At 41.2% G+C, this 24,879-nt stretch overlaps 2 protein-coding genes across 2 annotated transcripts; both read left to right on the top strand.

Moving 5' to 3' along the window:
* Positions 1 to 17,403: 17,403 nt before the first annotated feature.
* LOC121757881 (abscisic acid and environmental stress-inducible protein-like) lies at positions 17,404 to 17,823 on the top strand. Its single transcript, XM_042153346.1, has one exon. It carries the CDS (start codon positions 17,404 to 17,406, stop codon positions 17,821 to 17,823), a length of 420 nt encoding a protein of 139 aa, XP_042009280.1.
* Positions 17,824 to 23,571: 5,748 nt separating this feature from the next.
* Positions 23,572 to 24,642, top strand: LOC121757883 (agamous-like MADS-box protein AGL62). The gene is made up of 2 exons (XM_042153347.1): positions 23,572 to 23,822; positions 24,147 to 24,642. The coding sequence occupies exons 1-2, from the start codon at positions 23,572 to 23,574 to the stop codon at positions 24,640 to 24,642; spliced, it is 747 nt and encodes a 248-aa protein (XP_042009281.1).
* The last annotated feature ends 237 nt before the right edge of the window (positions 24,643 to 24,879 follow it).

Below are 24,879 nucleotides of genomic sequence, written 5' to 3' on the forward strand. Positions count from 1 at the left end.
ACCGACGAGATATCGGATTCGCCGTGTACGGAGCACTGAAGACTCCGTTCTCGGACGACATCACCCGAACTCCCCTACCGCAGAACTACCGAACTCCGTCGATGACTTACGACGGGCTCGTGGACCCTCACGATTTCTTGGGGCGCTATCAGTATAACATGGCGAACCAGGGTCTCAACGAGGTCCACATGTGCAAGCTGTTTCCCGAGCTGCTCATCGGGAACGCGAGAAGGTGGTTCGATAGCCTCCCCCAGGGCAGCATCAGATCTTACCGAGATCTAATGGATGCCTTCCACAGGAGGTTCTTTCAGAAAGCGGAAGCCCGAATCACTTCGGCTCAGCTGCTTTCCATTCGTCAAGGTCGCGACGAAAAAATCAGCGACTTTATGACAAGATTCCACAAGGAATGCCTGCAAGTAGACGATCTCAACGATCTGCTTGTCATCTCGGCATTCCAAAATGGAATCCTACCCGGAGCTCTCTACAGGAAGCTCGTTGAGTGCGGTCCGCAGACAGCTCAGGAAATGTGGGACATTGCGGACCAGTACTCCCGGGCCGATGAGGCAGACCGTCGCAAACGGTCGTTAGACAGCTCATCGTCCCGAGGAGACAGGAGGAAGCCCGATCATAGCGATCAGGGGCATCCTCGCCGAACTCCTTTTGGCGATCAGGGACATCCTCGCCGAACTCCTTTTGAAAGGATTCAAAGGACTCCGGTGCAAGACAGATTGGGACCCCGTCTCAATCCCGAGAAGCCGCCCGCTCAGTTCGTACCGCTGAACAAGCCGAGAGCGGAAATTTTCGAACTACACTCCGACCTGTTCGAAAAGCCAAAGCGGATGACGAAATCTGCCGCGCGCCGACCCCAGGATAACTACTGCTCCTACCATCAAGACCACGGTCACGATACCGAGGAGTGCAGAAACTTGGCTGCAGGTATCGATGTTCTTGTGAGGGCAGGGACATTGAAAAAATACCAAAGCAAGCAGTCAAAGAAGAATAAGAAGCAGAGAGGTGCGAACTGCGCTCCTCAGGATCCGAAAAGGCAGCCGGATCCCGAAGACGATGACGAGCCGCAATATGATGGAGTAATCCTGACTATTGACGCTCTCCCTGCCGGGAAGACCAAGTCGTCCCTGAAGTCAGAGCGCAGGGGCTCCAATCGAGAGGAGCCAACGCATAAAAGGCTGAAGCAGGACGAAGTGATTACGTTCTCGGATGCTGATCCCGTCCCGGCCATCTCTCCTCACCAAGACGCCATTGTCATCCAAGCCGGAGTGGCAAACAAACTGATCCACAGGGTGTTTGTGGATACAGGAGCGTCAGTCAGCATTCTTTTTAAAGAGTGCTTCGACAAACTAGAAGTGGACCCAGCTCGGCTCAGCCCGGCTCCGCTTCCCCTGAAGAGCTTCGCCCAGGAGGACACCCGCCCTGAAGGTATTATCAGCCTTCCGATCACGGTGGGGAAAGCGCCTACTAGCTCCAGTACGATGATTGAGTTTTTCGTGGTAAAAGCTCGGTCCCCGTACAACGTCATCCTGGGAAGAGACTGGCTCAACACAGTTCGGGCCGTTTGCTCCACCTATCACCTCACCATCAAGATCCCTACTAAAGGAGGGATAGCGGTCATCCGAGGTGACCAAAAAAGAGCAAAGGAATGCCTGCAAATTGCGCTTAGAAGTGCCGAGCAGTCAGATCGGCACCACCAAGCATAGCAATCACAGCAGCCGGAGTCAGAGGCGATGACCGAAGTCATACCGGAGCCGAACTCGATGACAGTTCAGCTGTACGAAGACGATCCATCCAGAACGGTTAAGATCGGCTTCGCGGGAACGCCTCTACTTCGGGAAAAAACCATCCAGCTCCTCAAGGAGTACAAAGACGTCTTTGCATGGTCTCCGTTGGACATGACCGGAGTGCCCCCCGAGGTAATCACTCATCGTTTAAATATTGATCCTTCGGTCCGGCCGATAAAACAGAAGCAAAGACTCTTTGCGGCAGAACGAAGTCAAGTCATCCATGACGAAGTCCGTCAATTATTGAAGGCGGATGTGTTATTCGAAGTGAAGTATCCTTCGTGGGTGGCCAATCCTGTCATGATCAAGAAAAAGGAAGGAGGATGGCGGATGTGCATAGATTTCACCGATCTAAATAAGCACTGTCCCAAAGATTGCTATCCCCTTCCGAACATAGATAAAAAAGTAGAAGCTCTGATAGGCTTTGAAATTTTTTGTTTTCTTGATCTATACAAAGGATACCATCAGGTTTTAATGGATGAGATTGACGCTTCAAAAACGGCCTTCATTACTGATTTCGGCATTTTCGCTTATAAAAAGATGCCATTCGGTTTAAAGAATGCCGGAGCCACTTATCAAAGGATGGTAGACAAGCTTTTTCGGCACCTGATTGGAAAGGAAGTCGAAGTATATGTTGACGATATAGTCGTCAAGAGCAAAAGCACCTCGGAGTACGAGCACAACCTCAAGTCCACTCTCAACGTGCTCAAGAAAGCCAACCTCAAACTTAATCCCCAAAAGTGTACCTTTTTGGTAGATTCGGGAAAGTTTCTGGGTTGTTGGGTTTCAAAAGACGGACTCAAGGCAAACCCCTCAAAAGTTCAAGTCGTTCAGAACATGGCAATGCCGAAGTCCATACATGACGTGCAAAGGCTAACCGGATGTCTAGCCGCACTGAGTCGATTCCTTTCCCAAGCAGCCGAAAAGCAACTGCCGTTCTTCAAGGTGTTGAAAAAGGCACCAAAGTTCGCGTGGGGAGCCGAGCAGAAAAAGGCCTTTGACGAGCTCAAAAGTTATCTAGCCGAGCTTCCTATTCTCTCTGCTCCAGCCGAAGCCGAAGTACTATTCTTATACTTAGCGGCATCGGATCAAACCATCAGCGCGGTGCTTGTACGAGAAGAAGGCCTAAAGCAGTTTCCCATCTACTTTACAAGCCGAGCATTAAGAGGTCCAGAAACAAGGTATCAACCTCTGGAAAAAATTGCTCTGGCGTTAGTAAATGCAGCAAGGAGACTGCGGCCATACTTCTATGCTCACAAGGTATGCGTCTTAACCGATCTACCTCTTCGGCAAGTTTTGACCAAGCCAGAAGCATCGGGCAGAATCGCCAAGTGGGCTATAGAGTTGGGAGAGCACACAATTGAATATCTACCTCGGAAAGCCATCAAGGGACAAGCCTTGGCAGATTTTCTTGCAGAAGCGAAGTTCGATCAAGCAATTCCTATTATTGCCGAACAGAAGAATTCTGCCAATGCCGAACTAGCACAACCCTTGGAATCCGAAGTAGAGCCGCCGGACTGCTGGAGCGGATTCGTAGATGGAGCTTCAAACAAGATGGGCAGTGGAGCTGGTATTTTACTTGTCGCTCCCGACGGACACGAGGTAACCTACTCACTTCGTTTCCTATTCCCCACTACTAATAATGAAGCCGAGTACGAAACCCTCCTGGCCGGACTCCAGTTAGCGCAAAGTCTACTCGTCAAATCTCTCAAAGTCCATTGTGATTCACAAGTCATAGTAAATCACATGTTGGGTACAAGTGAAGCCCGTGACGAGAGAATGAAGAAGTATTTGGACAAAGCGCAAAGCATCAGCCGAAGTTTCTCCTATTTTCGGATAATCCGCATTCCCAGAGCGGAAAATAGCCGAGCAGATACCTTAAGTAAGTTGGCCTCAGATCCGAGCTCAAAGGCGGAAGAATTAATGCATCGAAGCATTGATGAAGCCGAGGTACATTCTGTATCCAGCTCGCCGAACTGGATGACGCCGATCTTGCAGTATCTGGATCAAGGACAATTGCCCGAGGATAAGAGAGAAGCTCGGAAGATCACGTGCCGAGCTCTTCGGTACGAACTTCATGAAGGAGTCCTCTTTAGAAAGTCTTACCTCCAGCCGTTATTGCGGTGCGTAGGACCAGAAGAGACGGACTACATCCTCAGAGAAGTTCATGAAGGATCGTGCGGTAGCCACATCGGAGCCAGAGCTTTAGCTAAAAAAGTTCTGAGATGGGGATATTATTGGCCAACCATGGTACAAGAGGCAGTGCAGCTCGTCAAGAAGTGTACGAAGTGCCAAATTCATGCAAATGTCCCAAGGATGCCGCAGACCGATCTATACACTATGCAAAGCCCTTGGCCTTTCATGCAATGGGGCATAGACATAGTGGGACCACTTCCTCAAGCTCCTCGGCAAATGAAATTCCTTATCGTTGCCGTGGACTACTTCACGAAGTGGGTGGAGGCTGAACCATTAGCTACGATAACGAGCTCAAAGGCATTGGACTTCGTCTGGAAGAACATAGTGTGCCGATTTGGCATACCCCACATCCTCATCTCGGATAATGGGACTCAGTTCACCGACAAGACGTTCAAGAATTGGTGCCAAGAGCTGAACATACAACAGCGGTTCACTTCGGTCTCCCATCCCCAAGCAAACGGACAAACGGAAGTAACGAACCGGATTCTGGTGAAAGGGTTAAAAGCTCGGTTAGAACAAGCCAAAGGACAATGGGTAGAAAATCTCCCTCAAGTCCTATGGTCCTACCGAACTACACCCAAAACCTCCAACGGTGAAACTCCGTATAGCCTGGTGTACGGCACTGAAGCCGTAATTCCGGTGGAGATCGGCGTACCCAGTCCCCGAACCCTAAATTTCTCCTCAGAAATGAATGACGACGGACTGAGAGCAGAACTAGATCTCGCCGAAGAAAGAAGAGAATTGGCGTGCATAAAAGCAGCCAAGTATAAGGAGCAAGTAGCCCGGTATTATAACCAAAGGGTGAAAAAGCTTCAATTTCAAGTGGGAGATCTCGTCTTGAGAAACAACGAAGTAAGCCGAGCAGAAAAGCTGGGCAAACTCGAACCCACATGGGAGGGTCCATATCGGGTGTCCGAAGTCCTCGGCAAAGGGTCTTATAAATTGACTCACATGTCAGGAGAACAAGTACCCCGAACATGGCACGTCTCCAACCTCAAGAAGTTCCACTTGTAAGAGACAAAGTCCGGTCAGTCCGTCTCGTGTCTAGTTCGGTCATAGGGGTATGTGTTTTTATTTGTTTGTTTTTTACTTGTACCTTTTACTTGTCGTTTTAAAAAAAAGGGTTTAAAGTTTTTTTTTTTTTTTTTTTTTTTTTTTTCCTTCGTCTTTTTCATTTTTTCTCTATGTGTTTTGTCTCTATGTGCTTGTCGTCTCTTACAAATGGTACCAAGGTATATCGTTCTTTAAAGACTGATCCCCTTTTTAGATCGATTATTAAAGACTATTGTGAGTCCAAGCTTCTAAGGAGGATATAAGACCACAATTCAGCTTAACAAGCAGTCCGTCTGAAACGAACTGCAATAAGCCAACGATTGTGAGTCCAAGCTTCCAAGGAGGATACAAGACCGCAATTCAGCTTAATAAGCACTTCGTCTGAAACGAACTGCAATTAGGGAAAGTCCGATCCACGCGATAAACCTCGCCGAATTAGGACGACCAAGTTCGGTCAAAGAAGTTTACCTCATAAGACCGGGGACGATCATGTCTAGTCAAAGAGGTTTACTGCATAAGACCACTTCGGTTAACTGGGAAAGTCCGATCCACGCGATAAAACTCGCCGAATTAGGACAAGGGAAAGTTCGATCCCGGCGACAAAAATCGCCAAATTAGAACACAAACCAAGTCCGGTCAAAGATGTTTATTTCATCAGACCAAAGACGAGTCCGGTCAAAGATGTTTATTTCATCAGACCAAAGACGAGTCCGGTCGAAGATGTTTATTTCATCAGACCAAAGACGAGTCCGGTCAAAGATGTTTATTTCATCAGACCAAGGACCAAGTCCGGTCAAAGAAATTTACTTCATAAGACCGAGGACAAGTACGATGAAATTTTTTCGCTAAGCTGTAAATAGAGTGTTAGAAGCGAAAACAAAATTTCATTTATCAAATCTTGTTCAGCATACAACTCCGCTACCCTACAAAATGGCGTTACGCTATTACAAAGGACTATTCTACTGTCCAGGGTTGCTGAAGTTAAGCCACCTATCTGCAAAATCCTCTGGAAGCCGAGTTCGGTTGTTCCGAGCAGATGAAGAATAAGCAGGTCGACGAGATGCTATCCTCGACCCAACGCCTCTTCCCCGAGCCCGAGAAGTCCTAACACCTCGGCGATGAAGAGTCTCTGCAATAAGCATCTGCTGATCTTGCTCGCTCATAGTCACAACTCCTCGGCGAATTTCAGTTCGTCCCCGTCTTGACGATTCCGGTTGCTCCTGAGCCCGTTCTCGTCTTGACGTTTCCGGCTGTTCCGGAGTTCGTTGTTGGCTGGGAGTAGGGTTTTGAACAAGGGAACCAGAGGTTTGATCTGGAGTGCGAGCATCTGTTGGCGCGATATGCCGGAGGAATCTCTCAATTGAGGGACGCCGGGCAAGAACAATGTCGTACCGAGAAGCCCAGCGCCGCAATGATTTCACGACTTGTTGGCAAGCCGAGCTCTCCAGCGCATTGTTCCTCCGGAGTACATTATACTCCTCCCACAGTTCGTCAACTCGTTCCTGAACATCTGAGATGGTCAATCCCCCGCGCACACGGATGTAATCCTCGTACGCAGTCCTCTCAGCAATGGTCGTATTCAGCTCGGCCTCCAGATCCTTCTTATCGGACTCTAAGTCCTTATTATCGGCCTCCAGCTTCACTAAACGAGCCAGAAGCTCGTCATTCTTCGTCTGATCGGCTATAGCTCTTCTCTCAGCTTCGTCTAAAGCCGAAGAGTACAGCCGTTTCCAGTGAAGTATCTCCATCTCCTTGAGTACAAAGCAGCTATATTAGTTCGGCAGCTGTACCGAGCAGATAGTAAAATACAACAGGAGTAAAGGCGAGTACGCAAAGCTATACGAAGACAAGTGTAGAGAATTTTTCATTCACAAGGAAAATTTTTTACACTAGGGCTTCAAGGCCATTTTACAAGGAAGAAACTAGACTAAGAGAAGGGAGACGAAATCATACTCCGCCAGCTTCGTCTCCGGCTCCTCGGTCTGGTACAGCTTCTTTCTCTTGGGCTACCTCAGCCTCGGCCTCGCCTCCTGCCGGCCTCGCCTCCGCCTCCTGATCGGCTTCCTCCTCCGGATGCCCGGCCCGCTCGACTTCGGCCTCCGGCTCCAGCGGCTCGGCCTCACCCTCTCCGTTGTAAGTCGAAGCGGGTGAAACGGGTCCCACGGAGGCAAAGATAGCCTCCAGGTTCTCGTCCCGATCAGCTCGACAACTCCGGACTCGGTCTGCAGAAAGCAGGACCGAGGATGAAGCGAGCTCCTCAAGGAGCGGCAGATTCTGAAGCCGAGCAGCTATCTCTCGGCTGTACAGAGGCAGCACGACGTCGGGCCCCTGCTCGCCCTTATCGGCAATTAGCCTTACCAGACTACCGACAAAGGCCGAGAACTGGCTGCTCAAAAAGAGTCTCTCCGTGTAGGCACGGAGACCCTCTCCTTGGGCAACCACGGCGGCAGCATCCCTCCGTTTCGTCTGCTCTCGCTGGATGACGAGCTGGTTTTTGGCAAACTGAGCTTCATCCTGGGCCGAAATCCTAGCAGCCCTGGCTTTCTCAAAGTTTGCCTCAGCCTGCTCGGCCCGGTGACAAGCAGCCGCCAATTTCCTCTGCATCTCGGCATAGTCGTTGGACGCTTTGGAGAGTTCGACGGCGACGAGCTTGGAGAGCATATCATTCCTCTGAAAATGGATAAGGAAAAAAGTTAACAGAGGGCACCAAAAATACAAGACAGAAGCCAAGCCAAGGAATCAAGAAAACAATTCACCTCGGCGAAGTCCGTGGGCCATAAAAATGGCTCACAGATATGCTCCGAAGGAGGCGCCAAGACCACGTCTTTCTCTGGCGCCCTTGGGGGCTTCTGGGTCTTCCCCTTCTTGCTTGCCGAAGTCGACTCCGGCTTCTTTGGACCCGAAGAGGTCTTTTGCCTCTTCGGATTCTTCTCGGCATCAAGCGCCGAGCTGGTAGCCTTCTCTCTCTCCGGCTCCACAAGCTCGGAGGACTTTCTAATAGCCTTATTCAACATGAACACTGCCAAAAAGCAAGAAAGCAAAGTCAGATTTTCTTCGTTAAAGCAGTAGAGCATAAAGATAAAGAGAAATCCTCACCCTCGGCCTCTTCGTCCGAAGACGAGATGTCGAACACGACGTCGCCCTTGACGAGCTCAGACTCCGTGTATTGTTTCCTAACTATGGGAATCTTGTTGAGCTCGCCATCGAGCTCGTCCAACGGTTCAGGCCGAGGGTGACGGATAACGGACTCCGGCCCTCTCCAGGGAAAACTAGGAGCCGCGGTCCTATCATAGTAGAAGAAGCGATTTTGCCACTTCGGCCACTTCGTTTTACAAAAGGCCCTAAAGGGCTGTAAAGGGATCAAGTAAAACCAAGACCCCTTCCTCTTAAATTGAAAGAATTTAAGGATCGCCTTCAAAGACAAATCCCTTCCTAACCTACGGAGTTCGGCAGCGAAGGCCGACAAGTGCCTCCAAGAGTTCGGAGTCACCTGGCCTAAAGGAAGCTGAAAAAAATCTAGTAAATCTATAAAGGCAGAAGGGAGGGGGAAACGAAGCCCGCATTCTAAGCAGGCCTCGTACACGGTGACGTAACCCTCCGGCGGGGAGTCAGCCCTGTGATCACCGTCAGGTACCACCGCCTTCCCCCCAGGAAAAGAGTATTTTTCGTAAAGGGATATCACAGTATCCTTACTCAAGATACTGTGAAAATACTCTACGGTCTTCTCCCCGGATTCTTTCCGGCTAGAAGACCCCTTACCCCCTTTCCTAACGCTACCCGACTCCGAAGAAGAAGAAGAAGACATTTTTCTTACTTTTTGAAGGTGAAGGTAGTCTGAAGAAATTTTTGAAAGCGGAAGGAAATTTTTCACGCAGAAGATAGAGAGTGCAGAAGAAGCCAATAGCAAAGGTGTTCAAATGATGAAGAAAGACGGTATTTATCAGATTTGGAAAAGATTTCAAATCATCGCACCGTTTCATATCCCACCTTTTCAGGATTCAACGGCCGGATTTTACTGTCGCATTTAATGCCGCATTTAATGCAGTCACGCGCAGGGCACGTCCCCTGACTTCAGCCTCCCCCGTACCCTTTTCCAGAATGCCGAAGTGACTCGCTTCGCCGAAGTGATTCACTTCGCTTTTCGGGGGGGTAGTGATGGGGTACGTACTAAACAAGCCCAATAGCAGTGACAGCTCGGCCAGCCCGATAGCAGTGACAGCTCGGCCAGCCCAAAGCCCAAGAGTTCAGTTCGGCATTACCAAAGAGTTCGGCCTCAGCCTACAGCTCGGTAAAAGCCAACCAATCAAGCTCTGCTCTCAGGTCGGCATCAAGCTCTACTCTCAGATCGGCAACCAAAGCAGTTCGGTCTCGGTATTCGGCCGAACAAGGAGTTAGTGGACCCATACAGGATGTCCAACACACCCACTACCACGTGATGTCAGTTCAGGCCACGATCGTAGGCCATGACCTACGCTTCGCCCACGATCTTAGGCCATAACCTACACGACATCCACGACTTAGGGTGGTGATGCAAGCCATGATCTGAGTTCATTATATAAATAGAACTTAGATCTGATAGAAGAGGTTAGAAGCTCTCTAGAGATAAAACACCATATAGCAAATAGCAAGTCTGTGTTGTAAGCTGTAATCCCAGATCAAGCAATACAATCTTGCCCCCCCCTTTTTCCCGTGGACGTAGATTTACTTCAGTAAATCGAACCACGTAAATTCTTTGTGTCTGTATTTTCATTCTCTACCAGCATTTGCTAACATCAAAAATTCGCGGATCCATCAATTATCATTAAGCTATCATTAATCTATTGATTCAAATTATTCAATGGGCAACTTCAAGTTTTGCTTTATTTTAGTTTAGTTCCTGACAACCCTACGGTGACACCAAATTAAATATTCATTAATTATGTGTTTTAAGTTTGCTTTCTTAAGTGAAGAATAATCATGATGTAGTGAGCTTCTTAACTAGTTACATAGATTAATAATATGTTTCATTTTTACTCAATATATTAAATGGAGTACATTGCAATGTGTATATGAGAATCATTATTAATATATGAATCCTTACATGAAGACAAAAGAGAAAATACAGCTGGTCAAATCTGTGCAATGTTGTCAACCAGGAATATTTGAAATTCTATGTGTTAGTAGTACATCATTTCGTAACTGAAATATTGAATAAAGAAATACTCTACGTTTATTATTACTTTTTTCATTTTAATTTAATTTTGATACAATAAAAATTATTATTGACACTATTAAGTTCAAAAGTATAAAAAAATATTAAAGCTTATTTTGTCTAAAAGTTACATAAAAATGAACATATCAAATTTTCATGTTAAAGTAATTTGTATAATCAAAAAAAGTCAATAACAATTTTTAAGGAATTAGAAACAAAAAATAATAGTGAAAATGAATTTAACGAATTCGAATATTTTGAAATTATTTTAATGGATGAGTACTCAACTCATTGCTATCCTATATAAAAACCACATTAATTTTTACCTAAGAGTACGAAACAAAATCAATCATATACTATTATATATACACAATGATCACATACCTCCCGTCATCACAATGATACTCCCTCAGTCCCTAAAGAATATACATTCTGGGTTCGACACAGATTTTAATATAAAATTGGTAAAGTAAGAGAGAGGTAGAGAGAAAAAGTAATTAAAGTATTGTTAGTGGAGAATGAGTCACATCACATTAGAGAGAAAGGGCTTTACAAATTTAGAAAGTGCATATTCTTATGAGACGGACTAAAAAGGAAAGAATGCATATTCTCGTGGGACGGAAGGAGTATATAGCAATCCAAAAGTAAACATGGATTGAAAAATTATTTTAAAAATTAGGTAATTAAAAAAATACTGCAATCTACAATTAAATATATTAGTGGATTGCTGCATTTGTAAACATATATTTACTTCCAATTGATTGATTAATTGTACACTTGTTTAACCAATTTATCATCAAAATTTAATACTGTAGTAGTATATTTTATCAATATACATATGTATATGAGTTAACTACAAAAATGGTCCCTGAACTATGGGTTTATCTCGCTCATAGTCCCTGGACTTTAAAAATATCGTCAGACATTCCTGATTTAAAGGTTTATCTCGAAAATGGTCCTTTTTCACTGTTTTCGGTCGAAAATACCCTTTTGGGGGTTTTGGTGGGTTTGGGCAATTTGGTCTTTTTACACTTTTAACATTTTAAATCTGATATTATTTCAGTTATGTACTAAATCTGATATTATTTCAAAATTTTCATTCTTCTTCCCTTTTATCATCCTTCACTTTGTTTCTTTATTTCAAGATTTAATTTTAACAAATTAAATTTTAAATTTCGATTTTTAAATATCAAAAAAATTTTTAATTAAAACTATTAATTCATGGACACTATAAATATTGATTAAAACTATTAATTTTTGTTATTTAATATAATATTCAGCTGAATTGAAGAAGTACAGAAAAATAATATTAATCATGATGGAAAAAATAAGAGCTATTCTACTTCGCCTCCGTTCGGTTGTTATAATTGTTTGTGATTGAATATTATGAAGTTGACTAAAAATTTGATCCTACTAAAAATTTTATATAGGAGTATTTTTGTTGAAATTTTCTACTAAATTTTGATTGTTTTCAAATTAATAAACGAAAATTATATTAGTCTTACATTAGATGCATATTTATTTAAGAATAAATCGTGTTATATAATCTATTTATGATTAAAGCTATTAACTATAGATTAAAACTAAGGCGTTGTCATACCTTATTGATTAAATATTAGACACTATCAAATATTAGACACTATCAAATATTGATTATGACTATTAATTTTTGTTATTTAATAATTTTTATAATTAAAAAATTATTGATATTTAAAAATTGAAATTTAAAATTTAATTTTGTAAAATTAAATTTAATATTGAAATAAAGAAACAAAGTGAAGGATGACAAAAGGGAAGAAGAATGATAATTTTGAAATAATATCAGATTTAGTACATAACTGAAATAATATCAGATTTAAAATATTAAAAGTGTAAAAAGACCAAATTGCCCAATCCCCCAAACCCCAAAGGGTATTTTCGACCAAAAACAGTGAAAAAGACCATTTTTGAGATAAACCCTTAATTCATAGATGTCTGGCAATATTTTTAAGTATATGGACTATGAGTGAGATAAACACCTAGTTCGCTCTATGATTATATGAATTAAAAGGTGTGCGTGATATTCATTAGTCATAGAAGCAAAGATTATTTCTCTCAAAATTATTTCCGCGCAAATCTCACCGCCACTTTTTGGAACAAAATTATTTCTCTCAAAATTCTCAAAATTTCATCGCCTCTCTAAAGAACCCTAAACCTCCCTTCTCTCTCTAATTCTTCGTCCCACTCTGTTGTTAAACGAGATTTGACCTATTGGGTGGCGTTTAAGCATTTGGAGAAGATCGTCGAGCCGAGATCGGTGAGGTTATGTAATTGCTGTTTTTGATTTTTCAAAATTTCTCGATTGGAATTGGTGAGGTATCATCGATTTCTATTGTACTATCTGATTCGATTGAGGGTTGGATTGTTGACTCTGGTGCTTGATTGATGAGCTTTTAAATAATTTGAATTTTCGTGCTTTAGAAGAGTCGATTGAGGTTTGGATTTAGTGTGTGTATTTGGCTGATTTTGTTTTTGTGTGATTGCAAACGCGAAGAATCGTCTCTACTTGTGGAGGACTGCATGCATCTATGCTCATCACGGTTGGTTTATATAGACTATAGCTATCTGTTTGATTACACAATTTGTCAAGTTACAGTGGTAAATGATGCACAATTATTTGATTACCATGTAATTAAAGTTTTTATTGGTTTGGAAAAATAGACAAAAGTTAAATGGGGAATAATTCACATGACTCCCTCCCATTCTAAATGAACAATTTCCCTTTTTGGGATGTTTTACACTAAAGGACACATTTTTAAAAATATAAACATCACTCTCTTCTTAACTCACAAAACAACACTACATAAAATCCCGTGTTGGAAAGAAATGCACCACTTAGAGTGGAACGAAGTGAGTATTACATCCGGTGAGTGAATAATTCAATTATTTTCAATTTTTGGTGCCTTCGAAAATTTTATGGTAGGACATTTGGCGAATATTTCTTCCGTAAAAGCTATTTAATCATAATAAATTTTGTCACTCACTATTTATAACTCTCATACCTACTCCATTAGTCCGCGAATAGGAGTCACATTTCTTTCTGACACGGGTTTTAATAAGTATTAGGAAAAATGTAAGGAAGAAAGTTAGTGGAATATAAGTCTCACTTGTATATACTAGTTTTAAATAGGGATAACTGCCTTAAAAGTCATGAACTTTGCCTGAATTCCGTTTTTTCCCACGAGCCATTTTTTTGGCGTATAAAGTCACGAACTTTACTTTTTGTCGTCGATTTCCCATGGTGTGTTTTCCGGCAAACGAGTGAGATGACGTGTCGCGTTTAATTGACCTGGCGGATCGTGGCAGCTGACATGGAAGCTGATATGGTAATAAAATTAAAAAATAAAAACACAAAAACAATTTAAAATTAATAATTTTAAATCTAAACCTAATATCCCCCCACCCCAACTAACCTTTCTTCGCCGCTTTCAAACCTAAGTAACCTACATTGAGTTTGCTGCGACGACGATGAACCAATCGACCAGGAACGTTGAGGCGACGCCATGGAGTATGTGGCCGGGTTTCTTCCCAGACAAGCCGAATCCGAACCCGTAAGTTTGTGTTTACCATTGTTTGGAGTATGTGGCCGGATAAAACTATAAAACTGTTTGGTTGTGTTGATTTTTTCAAAATTGTTTGGAGTATCCTCAAGTTTGGTTGTGTTGATTCTTTCAGTGAACCCTTTCTGCTGCGGATTTACCATGGGGGTAAATTTATACCTGATGGGAGGCTTTGCGAGAAATACGTAGGTGGGGAAATGTGGGAAGGCAGTGGGTTTGATCAAGATAGGTTTGGGTACTTTGACCTAGTGGATGACTGAATAAACTAGGGTTTCATAGCTGGGATAGACTATGCTTCAAGAGAAAACGGGGAATGGAGTTTCTTAACATAAAGGGTGATGCAGATGTGATGTTAATGTTGAAGTTTCTGACAACAGTTAGGCAACAAATTTGTGATGTGTATGTTGTAGGTGGGAAGGGTGGGCTTGAGAACATTGATGAAGATAAATCAGTGGGTGGGGAAGACAATGTGGGTGAGGAAGTTGCCATGAATAGAGTGGAAGTGTTTGAGTCAGTGAAAATGAGTAAGGTTGAGACTGTGAATAAGAGCATGTCTACCAGAAGGAGTAGAAAAGAAACAACTACAAGGGCTGGCAAGTTAAAGTCTATTTCTACCGAAGATGTTGTGGAGGAGGCCGTGGTGGAGGGCGCACTGGAGGACGTGGCTCAATCCCAACGCAGCAAAGCAATAACAACAATGTTTGAAGACAATGTTTTGTGTATTTGAAAGTGTCAAGTGACTGTATTTGGAAGACAAATTTGTTTTAACTGTGATTTTGCAATGTGTTTTGTGAACACCAAACAATGACTGTATCAATTTGTATGGGAGCATGAGACTTTGGAATTGGATGCTATTGTATGTGTTAAACCGTGTGTTGTGTTCAACCAAACCTATATGTCTAAACCATGTGTGGTGTTGCACCAAAAACATACTATGAGGCAGAGTACTATAACTCACACTATGCTGCTTTTGAACTCAAAACTCAATGCATTCATAGAGGAAAATTCACTACATAGGAGTGTATTACATTGGAGTTCAACATGCATAGATCATTACATAGAAGTTATGTTAGCTAAGCTACAACAAGATCTGAAGTTATGTTAGCTAAGCTACAATAAGATCCACAAGACGATACATAACATGCAAATGACAACCTTCAAGTTACGGTTTTGACGCTGCAACTGTGCGACAACACCTTGGAGTGCTTCAACTTCAACGGTTTTCGAACGGACGCTCTCGTCGAGTGCATCCTGCTTAGCAACCCTATCTCTCAATGCTCTTTGCACGTTGTCCCTATCAAGCTTCAGTTTTTTGAAAAAATACTCTTGATTCGGTGGCAATGATGGATCAATCCAACGAAAGAATTTACAGTCGTCCTCCTTCCAGACTTGGCAACGATAGAAGCGTCGTCCGGGATTGGCATCCGTATTGGATGTCACCACATCAGCTTCAAGACCGTGATCACAGACCACTGCCTCAAACCTCGGCCACGTTATGCTCGAATGCTGGGAAGAACTCGACATCCTGCATTTGAACAATCAAAACTCATATTAACAGTCATGAACCCTAAATACCCATTGTCAATTGCACACGGGAAATCGCTAAATTGCAGGTTGCCAACTGCACAATTCGGGCACCACAAAATCTCATACTCGAAATTAAACCCTAAATCGCAAACCTAAATTGGAAACCTAAATCGACCCCTAAACCCAACGAAATCAATCGCTTCTTTAACGAAAAATCGGTAGGATGAATCGCGAATTGAACCCTAAAATGAAGCAATGGTCTTACCTTGTTACGGGATTTTCGCTTCCAATGGGGGTGGATGAATCGCGACTTGAATCCAAGAATGGAAAATGGTTGGGGGTGGATGAATCGAGCGAGAGAGGAGGAGTGAATAGCGTTTGATTTGGGCGATATAACCTAATTTTGAATGATGATGTATAAAACGACGTCGTTTTATCCATCAGAAACGACGTCGTTTGAATTTTGATTTTTTTATTTATAAAATCATAAGCTTTATACAGAGTTTACGTGGATCATACTACAAAGGCTTATGCAATTAAATCATATTTCAGACAATGTAGTTTTTAAAATTTTGAGCTCGAAACTTTTAGGGTTCGGCTTACATTAATAAATGTCCTCCTCGGCCGCAACCTGCCTATACACATGCGGCATTCCTACATCAATGATGTACATGCTAACATTCTTACATCTCTCCTATTAATTACTCGCGATTAGGATATTTCAACGAGAATCACTCTTTAAATAAGGCAACTCACGACAACCTTTTTTAAAGGCTAATTCACAACTAAATTTATTCTCTCACCCTAGAAATATTATCATATTTAAACAATACTAATTCTCAATGAAATTTATTATTGTTCGTGATTTTAGTCATATATTCTCAACTAAGCACGGGCTTGTACTTAAAGTTAAAAACTACTTTTTATTTATAATTATAATAAAATAATATTTCAAATTTCATTTTAGATGTGAAGAATTTCCATTTTTTATGTAGAGAAAATACTGATAATTATAATGTGTGTATATTGTGGCATCTATATATAATTATAACAACGAATCCTCTATTGTGATTTTTGAAGAACTTTGATTTATGAGTACTATTTAACTTAACGACGGAAAATTAATTACATTTCACTTGTTTTATATCCCAAAAGATTTCTCTCTTCCTCTTATGGATTCTCCAGGTGACAAAATCAGCAAGAACAATTACTTAAATTAATAATGAAGTAAAACCAATTTCTAATTTATACACCACTCTCGATTATAAATAGCAACTAAACCTAGTCATTTTGTACCAAACACAAATATTATCCAATCAATTATCACAATGTATGCTTCAGGTGACGGCAACAACAACTACCCGATGCATCCCGACAGCATGATGCATCCTGAAAACGAGCAACGGAGGAAGAGCAAGGGGAGACAGAAGATCGAGATGGCGAAGATCGAGAACGACACCAATCTCTAAGTCACCTTCTCGAAGAGCCGCGCAGGCGTCTTCAAGAAGGCGAGCGAGCTGGGCATACCGGGCGAGAAGCCCCACTCCTTCGGCAACCCCAGCGTCGAAGCTATCACCACCAGGTTCTTTTGAAACAGTGAAAAAAGCGCGATGAAAATAATATTTCTTAATTCATCATATAATAACCTTATGAAATAGTTAAAAAAGTGCGAGGAAAATAATATTTCTTAATTCATCATATGAATAAATATATCTGTATCAGGTTCCTCAAGGCTAACGGCGGTGGTGGTGGAGCGCCGCCAGCTAGAGGCACTATTGCCGACAGGAGGGTCATTGATAGAAATCCATGAGTTCCATCCTAAAACCAATTGGTGATAGGAGGAGGGGCCCATGAGACTTATATCCTAGTTTCAGTTTTTCTCTTGACACCGATGTGAGACAGTTATACATTATATTTTTAGTTTCAATTGACAACAGTCATGGCCCACCAGGAGGCCGCGGAAAACCAGCGCAACCAGGAGGTGGTCACTGCGGAGGCGCGGGTGGAGTAGGCGAAGCAGCGGAGGAGGGAGCTCGACGGGATGCCTCCGGTGCTGCAGATGGAAAATCTCAACTACGAGCAGCTCGAGCAGCTGAGGAACTCGGTGCTGATGTACAAGCAAGGGGTCCAAGCCAAGTTCAGTGGTGGCGCCGGGGTTTATGGCTACGGCGGCAATGCGCCGGGGTATGGACAGAATGTGCAGTATCCGCCGATGGGCTACAACTATGGAGATCCCTACAACGCCGCCGCTGGAGGCTTCAATGCGAACGTTGGCGGCGCTCATGCCGGGGCTAATTATTGGGGATTTCCCGGCAGCTCTGGCGACATTAACAGCGCTCAAGGCGGGGCTAATTATGGAGGATTTCCCGGAAGCTCTGACGCTAGCATCGACGGTGCTCAGGGAGGGGCAAATTATGGAGGATTTCCCGGAAACTATTATCACCACCACCCTGGGTATTAGCTGCATCGTCGCTACCAGCTTCACTCCACCTCAGTTTACAGTCTTTCAATGAAGTTCTTCTCATTTCTACAGCTACTTTTTAAAAATATTTATGTTACTGTTTTTAAATTATAATGTATCCGCAAATTATCAAGTGAAGCTATTTGTTTGCTTTGTGTTTTTGATTTGTTTAAATTAGCCTTATTATCTCTAGCTCTTTGTGGTTGCAAAGTATAGACAAAATACAACTAAATATCTCTAACGCGGATAACTAATTCAAAATTTTAAATGAAAACAATATCTCTAAAGATTCATTCTAAATTTCTAATTCTATTCCCTTTATTTTTTCAGAAAACCGAAACAAAGCCGGCAAATAATCCATGTCTAATCACCAAACTATTATTTGTGATTAAGAATATTTTTTCATACTACTTGGTTTAATATAAAAATGGAAAGGAAGGGATTTAGTTCCACCTGCTTTTTGTGGGGAATGAAATATGAATTAGGGTTGGAGGAGCTCGTTAACGCGTCGTGAGCGTAGTTTAAATGGCGGGTAGAGGTGGGGTTTTCGAGCAGTATGAGACTCAGCCTAGCCATGGGGTACGGGCCGGGGTCAAAGTAACGGCAGTCACAGTAACTGTTGGGTATCGGTGGTGCACACCCGAACTCCACATTAGTATGATATTGTCCGCTTTGGGCAGAGCCCTCACGGTTTTGCTCTTGGGGTACTCCCCAAAAGGCCTCATACTAATGGAGTTGGGGTAGCCCATTTATATGCTTGCAACTCTTGTCCATTCTCCGATGTGGGATATGGTTTTGCTTCACCACAGTAACGATCCAAAAATCAGCTATAACCCATTTTCCCCGCCACGTCAGTATTTTTAATGTTCGAGCTACGAGCAACTCGAGCAGCTGAGGAACTCGTTGATGATGTTCGAGCATGGGGCCGAAGCCAAGCTCAATGGTGGCGGGTCTTCAGCGGCGGCCGGTGTTAAGCCGTCGCCACCGTGATTACTCCACCACAGTTAACAGTTTTTCAATAACTTTCTTCTCATCTCTACATTTACTATATTAAAAGACCTAGTATTATACTAGTTTGAATTATGAAGTATCCACAAATTTTCAAATAAAGTTATATGTTTGCAGTTTGCGCAGTGTGCCTTATTGTGATTAACTTATGTAAATTAACCTTAATTATAGTCTTTTGTGATTGCGAAGTATAGACAGAATATAACTAATTCACCAATTATATAAGCTTACATGCAAATTATACGAAAATATGATGAATTAAAAAAATTTAAATGAAAAAAATATCTCTAAAGATTCACTAGGGTCTTACTCTATTCATTCTAATACCTTTATTCTTTCACTGCAAAAAACAAAACCGAAACAAAACCGTCAAATATTCAATATCGAATCCACCGAACTTTTATTTGTTGTTGAGAATATTTTTTCATACAATTTGGTTTAATGAAAAATGGCAAGGATTTAGTAGTTTTTTCTGGCAAGTATAGAGAATCAGTTTTGAAGTTTTATCTTATAAAACATTAATTATTTTTTAGTAGTTTGTGTGAATCGTTGTACATGTTATTATGTAATTAAATCGATCACATAAATACATCCATTAATATTTTGAGATCGAAACTTATAAATTTCAGCTTACATTAATGAACGTCCTCCCTCGGGCCATATCTGCGTATGCACGCGTGGTACTGCTACATCAATGATCTACGTGTACATCAAATCTATTGATCCAAGGGTTGACTGACCCGAGGCTTATAATATTACAAATTAATTCTCTAAGAATTCTATATTTATATAATTATTATTGTTTTAGTAGATAATGCAAATCATTGTGCAAATGCTTATGCAATTAAATCAAATCACAAAAATATAACTTTTCCAAAATTTTGAGCTCGAAACTTATGAAGTTCGTTTATGCCCTCGAGACCTTCTACATCAGAGATGTACATCAAATCTATTAGTCCCAGGGGTTGACCGACTGTGGGTTAAGACCCCACCAATTAATTTTTTATAATTTTTATATTTATTTATCATTAACATTTTTAGTAGGTTATGTAAATAGTTGTGCAAAGGCTTATGCAATTAAATCAAACCAATCTCATAAAATACACCCACTTTGTTCCTTATTAAGTGAGACATTTCTTTTTGTCAATGGATTTAAAAAATGGTGTCCTCTTAATTAAGAAGATGAGAATAAAGTAAAAGAGAAAATAAAGTAGAAATGAAAAAATTAGAGAGAATGCCAAAAAATGAAATGATGTAGATCAAATCTATCAGTCTCAGGGTTGACCAACCTAGGGCTTAAGACCCACCAATTAATTCTTTAAAATTTATATATCTATAAAATCATTGGCTTCATATGTAGTTTATGTGAATCATGCCAACGCAATTAAATCGAATTACGAAAAATATAGCTTTTTAAAATTTTGAGCTTGAAACTTTTTGGGTTCAGCTTATATTAATAGATGTTCTCCCCGACCGCATCATGCGTATGCACATGTGGCATTGATACATCAATGATGTGCACGTTAACATTCTTATAGCTCCCCTATTAATTAATTCGCGATCAAGATATTATGACGGGAATCGCTCTTAAAATAATATAACTCACGACCACGGATATTTTTAGACTTAAATTTTCCTTTTTCAAAGACTAATTCGCAACTAAATTTATTCTTGACCCTAGAAATATTATCATACGTTTACAATAATTCTCAATGAAATATATTATTCGTGACTCTAGCCATGTATTCACAATTAGGAACGAGCTAGTACTTCACATTAAAAAGTACTACTCCCTAACTAATATTTACGACATACTACTTTTTATTTATAATTATAATAAAATATTATTTCAAATTTCATTTTGGACGTGTCCTCCGAACCCGCGTCAAGAATTTCCATTTTTTATGTAAAGAAAATACTGATAATGTGTGTTTATTGTGACACCTATAGATAATTATAACAAAGAATTCTCAATAGTGATTTTTGAAGAACTTTGATTAATGATTACTTACATTTGACTTGTCCAAAGATATCTCTCTTGTTCTCATGGATTCTCAAGGTGACAAAATCAGCAAGAACAATTACTCAAATTAATAATGAAGTAAAACCAATTTCCAAATTATACATCACTCTGGATTATAAATAGCAAATCAAGCTTGTCATTTTGTACCAAAAACAAATACATTATTCAATCAATTATCACAATGAATCCATCAGGTAACGCAACAACGACCACACCATGCATCCCAGCGCCGAAGCTGTCATCAACAGGTTCTTCTCGTACAAGTAAAATACTATCAATTAGTTAAAAAGCGCGCGAAAGAGTTCAAAAAATAATATTTCTTTATTCATATATGAAAATAAGTTTAAATAAATAATATGCAGATTATCAGCTCTCAACTAACATTTTCATGCATAAAATAAATAATTATATTCGGTCATGGCCCACAGCGAGCTGGCCAACGTGGAGGCACAGACGTCAGCTACGAGCAACTCGAGCAGCTGAGGAACTCGTTGATGATGTTCGAGCATGGGGCCGAAGCCAAGCTCAATGGTGGCGGGTCTTCAGCGGCGGCCGGTGTTAAGCCGTCGCCACCGTGATTACTCCACCACAGTTTACAGTTTTTCAATAACTTTCTTCTCATCTCTACATTTACTATATTAAAATACCTATTTTACTGTTGTTGATTTATCAACTATCAAGTATCCACAAATTATGAAATAAAGTTATTTGTTTGCTTAGTGTTTCTTGTTGTTTTTACTGTCTTTAATTTATATTGTTGGGTTCTCGGTGGTGCACACCCGAACTCCACATTAGTAATAATGACACCCAGCATGAAAATCTTGTCAATGTGGCCACTGATAATGAATGTGTTTTCATGGTGCATGATCTGATGTATGTTAATGCCTCTCCTATGTGTTCCTTTACTTCAAATGATTGGCTTTGTGATTGCAAAGTATGGACAAAATATAAGTAATTCACCACTAATAAGATCTTTACTACATCCAAATTATACGAAAATATAATGAATTTATAACTCACGAATGACTCACTTTTTTACGGCTCAACACAATCCAGAGGTACCTAATCACTAATCTATTGAATGAAAAAGGCACAAGCAATTATTCAAATAACCACGAGAGCAAGGAAAAGGAGAAATCAATAAGATAAAAACTTATGAATTTAGTTCCTCATATTCACAGCTACTCAATGTTCAAACAATTAAACTAAGGAAATCAAACTAGATAGTCCCAACGGATGAATTATCGGAGTAGAAGCTTCAATTCTTCAATCTTCAATCTACAATCTTCACGTCCAAGAATGTTCTTGAGCGTTTAGGTAGTGTGTGTGGCAGCGGGTGCTGAATGGGGATAACACTAGGTATTTTTTCTCTTATTTCCCTCTCTCCATGTAAAAAATCACGCAAGGATGCGTGCAATTTACCTATCGAGTTGCAATAAGGGCCAAAATGACCAGGCCGGGTGGAACTTTTTGGGTTCGGTTTACATTAATAAATGTCCTCCCCGGCCGCATCATGCGTATGCACACGTGGCATCGCTACATCAGTGATGTACACGTTAACATTCTTACAATTCACCTATTAATTAATTTGCGATCAAGATATTACGACGAGAATCGCTCATTAAATAATGCAACTCACGGCCACGGATATGTTTAGCCTAAATTAGTACTACCTCCGTCCCTGAAAATTCGTCCCAGTTTTCCATTTTCGTATGTCCCCCAAAATTTGTCCCATTTTACTTTTACCATTTTTAGTAGTGGGTCCCATATTCCACCAACTCATTCATACTCACATTTTATTATAAAACTAATATATAAAAGTAGGTCTCACAATCCACTAACTTTTTCAACTCACTTTCCATTATATTTCTTAAAACCCGTGCCTGGTCAAACTGTGACGAATTTTGGGGGACGGGGGTAGTATTTTTTAAAGGCTAATTCACAAGTAAATTTGTTCTCAACCCTAGAAAAAATATCATATGTAAACAATACTCCCTTCGTTCCATAGTAGTATAGTTATTTTGACATTTTGGTGCGTTCCATAGTAGTAGAGTTATTTCCATAAAAGTCAACATTTTTATTCTCACTTACTTTACTCTATCTACATCTTTCTACATTTTTCATTTCCTACTTTATTATCATTTACTTAACTCACTTAACACAAATTTTCTTAATTCGCGTGCCGAAAAAAAATGCCTATACTATTGCGGAACGAAGGGAGTAGTTCTCAATGAAATTTATTATTGTTTGTGACTTTAGTCATGCATTCCCAATTAAGAACGAGCTAGTACTTCACGTTCAAAAGTAACCAATCTTTACTTTTTATTTATAATTATATTAAAATATTATTTCAAATTTCATTTTAGATGTGCCCGAACCCGCGTCAAGGATTGTCATTTTTTATGTTAAGAAAATACTGATAATGGGTCTTTATTGTGACACCTATATAAACATAACAAAGAATCCTCAATAGTGATTTCTGATGATTAAAATTGAACAAAACGATGGAAAATTAATTAGAATTCACCTGTTCAAAGATTTGTCTCTTCCTCTGTTGGATTCTCCACGTGACAAAATCAGCAAGAACAATTACTCAAATTAATAATGAAGTAAAACCAATTTCAAAATTATACCTCACTCTCCATTATAAATAGAAACTCAACCTAGTCATTTTGTACCAAACACAAATATTATCCAATCAATTTTCATTTTTCACAATGAATGCATCAGGTAACGGTAACGACTACCCGATGCATCCCGAAGACGGCGACGACCACATGATGGTGCATCCCGAAAACGAGCAACGGAGGAAGGGCAAGGGGAGACAGAAGATCGAGATGGCGAAGATCGAGAACGACACCAATCTCCAGGTCACCTTCTCAAAGCGCCGCGCAGGCGTCTTCAAGAAGGCGAGCGAGCTGAGCATACTGTGCGGCGCCGAGTGCGCCCTTGTGGTCTTCTCCCCCGGGCAACAAGCCCCACTCCTTCGGCCACCCCAGCGTCGAAGCTGTCACCAACAGGTTATTCTGAAATAGTGAAAAAGTGTGAGGAAAATAATATTTCTTAATTCATCATATATAACTTTCTGAAATAGTTAAAAAGCGCGAGGAAAATAATATTTCTTAATTCATCATATAATAACCTTTTGAAATGGTGAAAAAGCGCGAGGAAAATAATATTTCATGATTCATCATATAATATAACCTTCTGAAATAGTTAAAAAGGCGCGAGGAAAATAATATTTCTTAATTCATCATACGATCTGTCAGTTCATAGAGGACTTATGTATCAGGTTCCTCCAAGCTAACGGCGGAGGTGGAGGGGCTCCGCCGCCAGTGAATGCAGCGGAAAGGATGATCATGGTCCACAGCGAGGCGGCCACGGCCCAGCGCAACCAGGAGCTGGTTGCGTTGGAGACGCGGGTGGAGCAGGCGAAGCAGAGGAGGAGGGAGCTGGACGGCATGGTTCCTCCGCTGCAGATGGAAAATCTCAACTACGAGCAGCTCGAGCAGCTGAGGAACTCGGTGTTGATGTACAAGCACGGGGTCGGAGCCAAGTTCAGCGGTGCCACGTCATCCTCGGTGGGCCCCGGTGCTTATCGCTACGGTCAGCCGGGGTTGGGATACACGGTGCAGTATCCGGCAATGGGGGATAATAATGGTATGGCTGGCTACAATTATGGAGATCCCTCCGCCGTTGTTCCGTATGACCCCGCCACCGGCACCTCTAACGATAATTATGGAGGATTTCCCGGCAACTACCACCACCACCACCACCCTGGGTATTAGTTGCATCGTTGCTACCAACTTCACTCCACCACAGTTTACAGTTTTTCAATAAACATCTTCTCATCTCTACAGTGACAGTAGTTTATTAAAGTACCTATTTTATGTTGTTGAATTATGAAGTATTCACAAAGTTTTGAATAAAGTTATTTATTTGCTTAGTGTTCTTTATTATCATTAAGCTATCATTAATCTATTGATTCAAATTATTCAATGGGCAACTTCAAGTTTTGCTTTATT

This window comes from Salvia splendens, chromosome 12 (assembly GCF_004379255.2).
Source record: "Salvia splendens isolate huo1 chromosome 12, SspV2, whole genome shotgun sequence".
NCBI classification, from domain to species: domain Eukaryota; kingdom Viridiplantae; phylum Streptophyta; class Magnoliopsida; order Lamiales; family Lamiaceae; genus Salvia; species Salvia splendens.

Excerpts from the sequence above, each read along its gene's own strand:
- LOC121757881 (XM_042153346.1), top strand. The coding sequence starts at position 17,404 with ATGCCTCCGGTGCTGCAGATGGAAAATCTCAACTACGAGCAGCTCGAG.
- LOC121757883 (XM_042153347.1), top strand. The coding sequence starts at position 23,572 with ATGAATGCATCAGGTAACGGTAACGACTACCCGATGCATCCCGAAGAC. Across the intron at positions 23,823-24,146 it reads CTTGTGGTCTTCTCCCCCGG|GTTCCTCCAAGCTAACGGCG; the intron begins GCAACAAGCCCC and ends CTTATGTATCAG.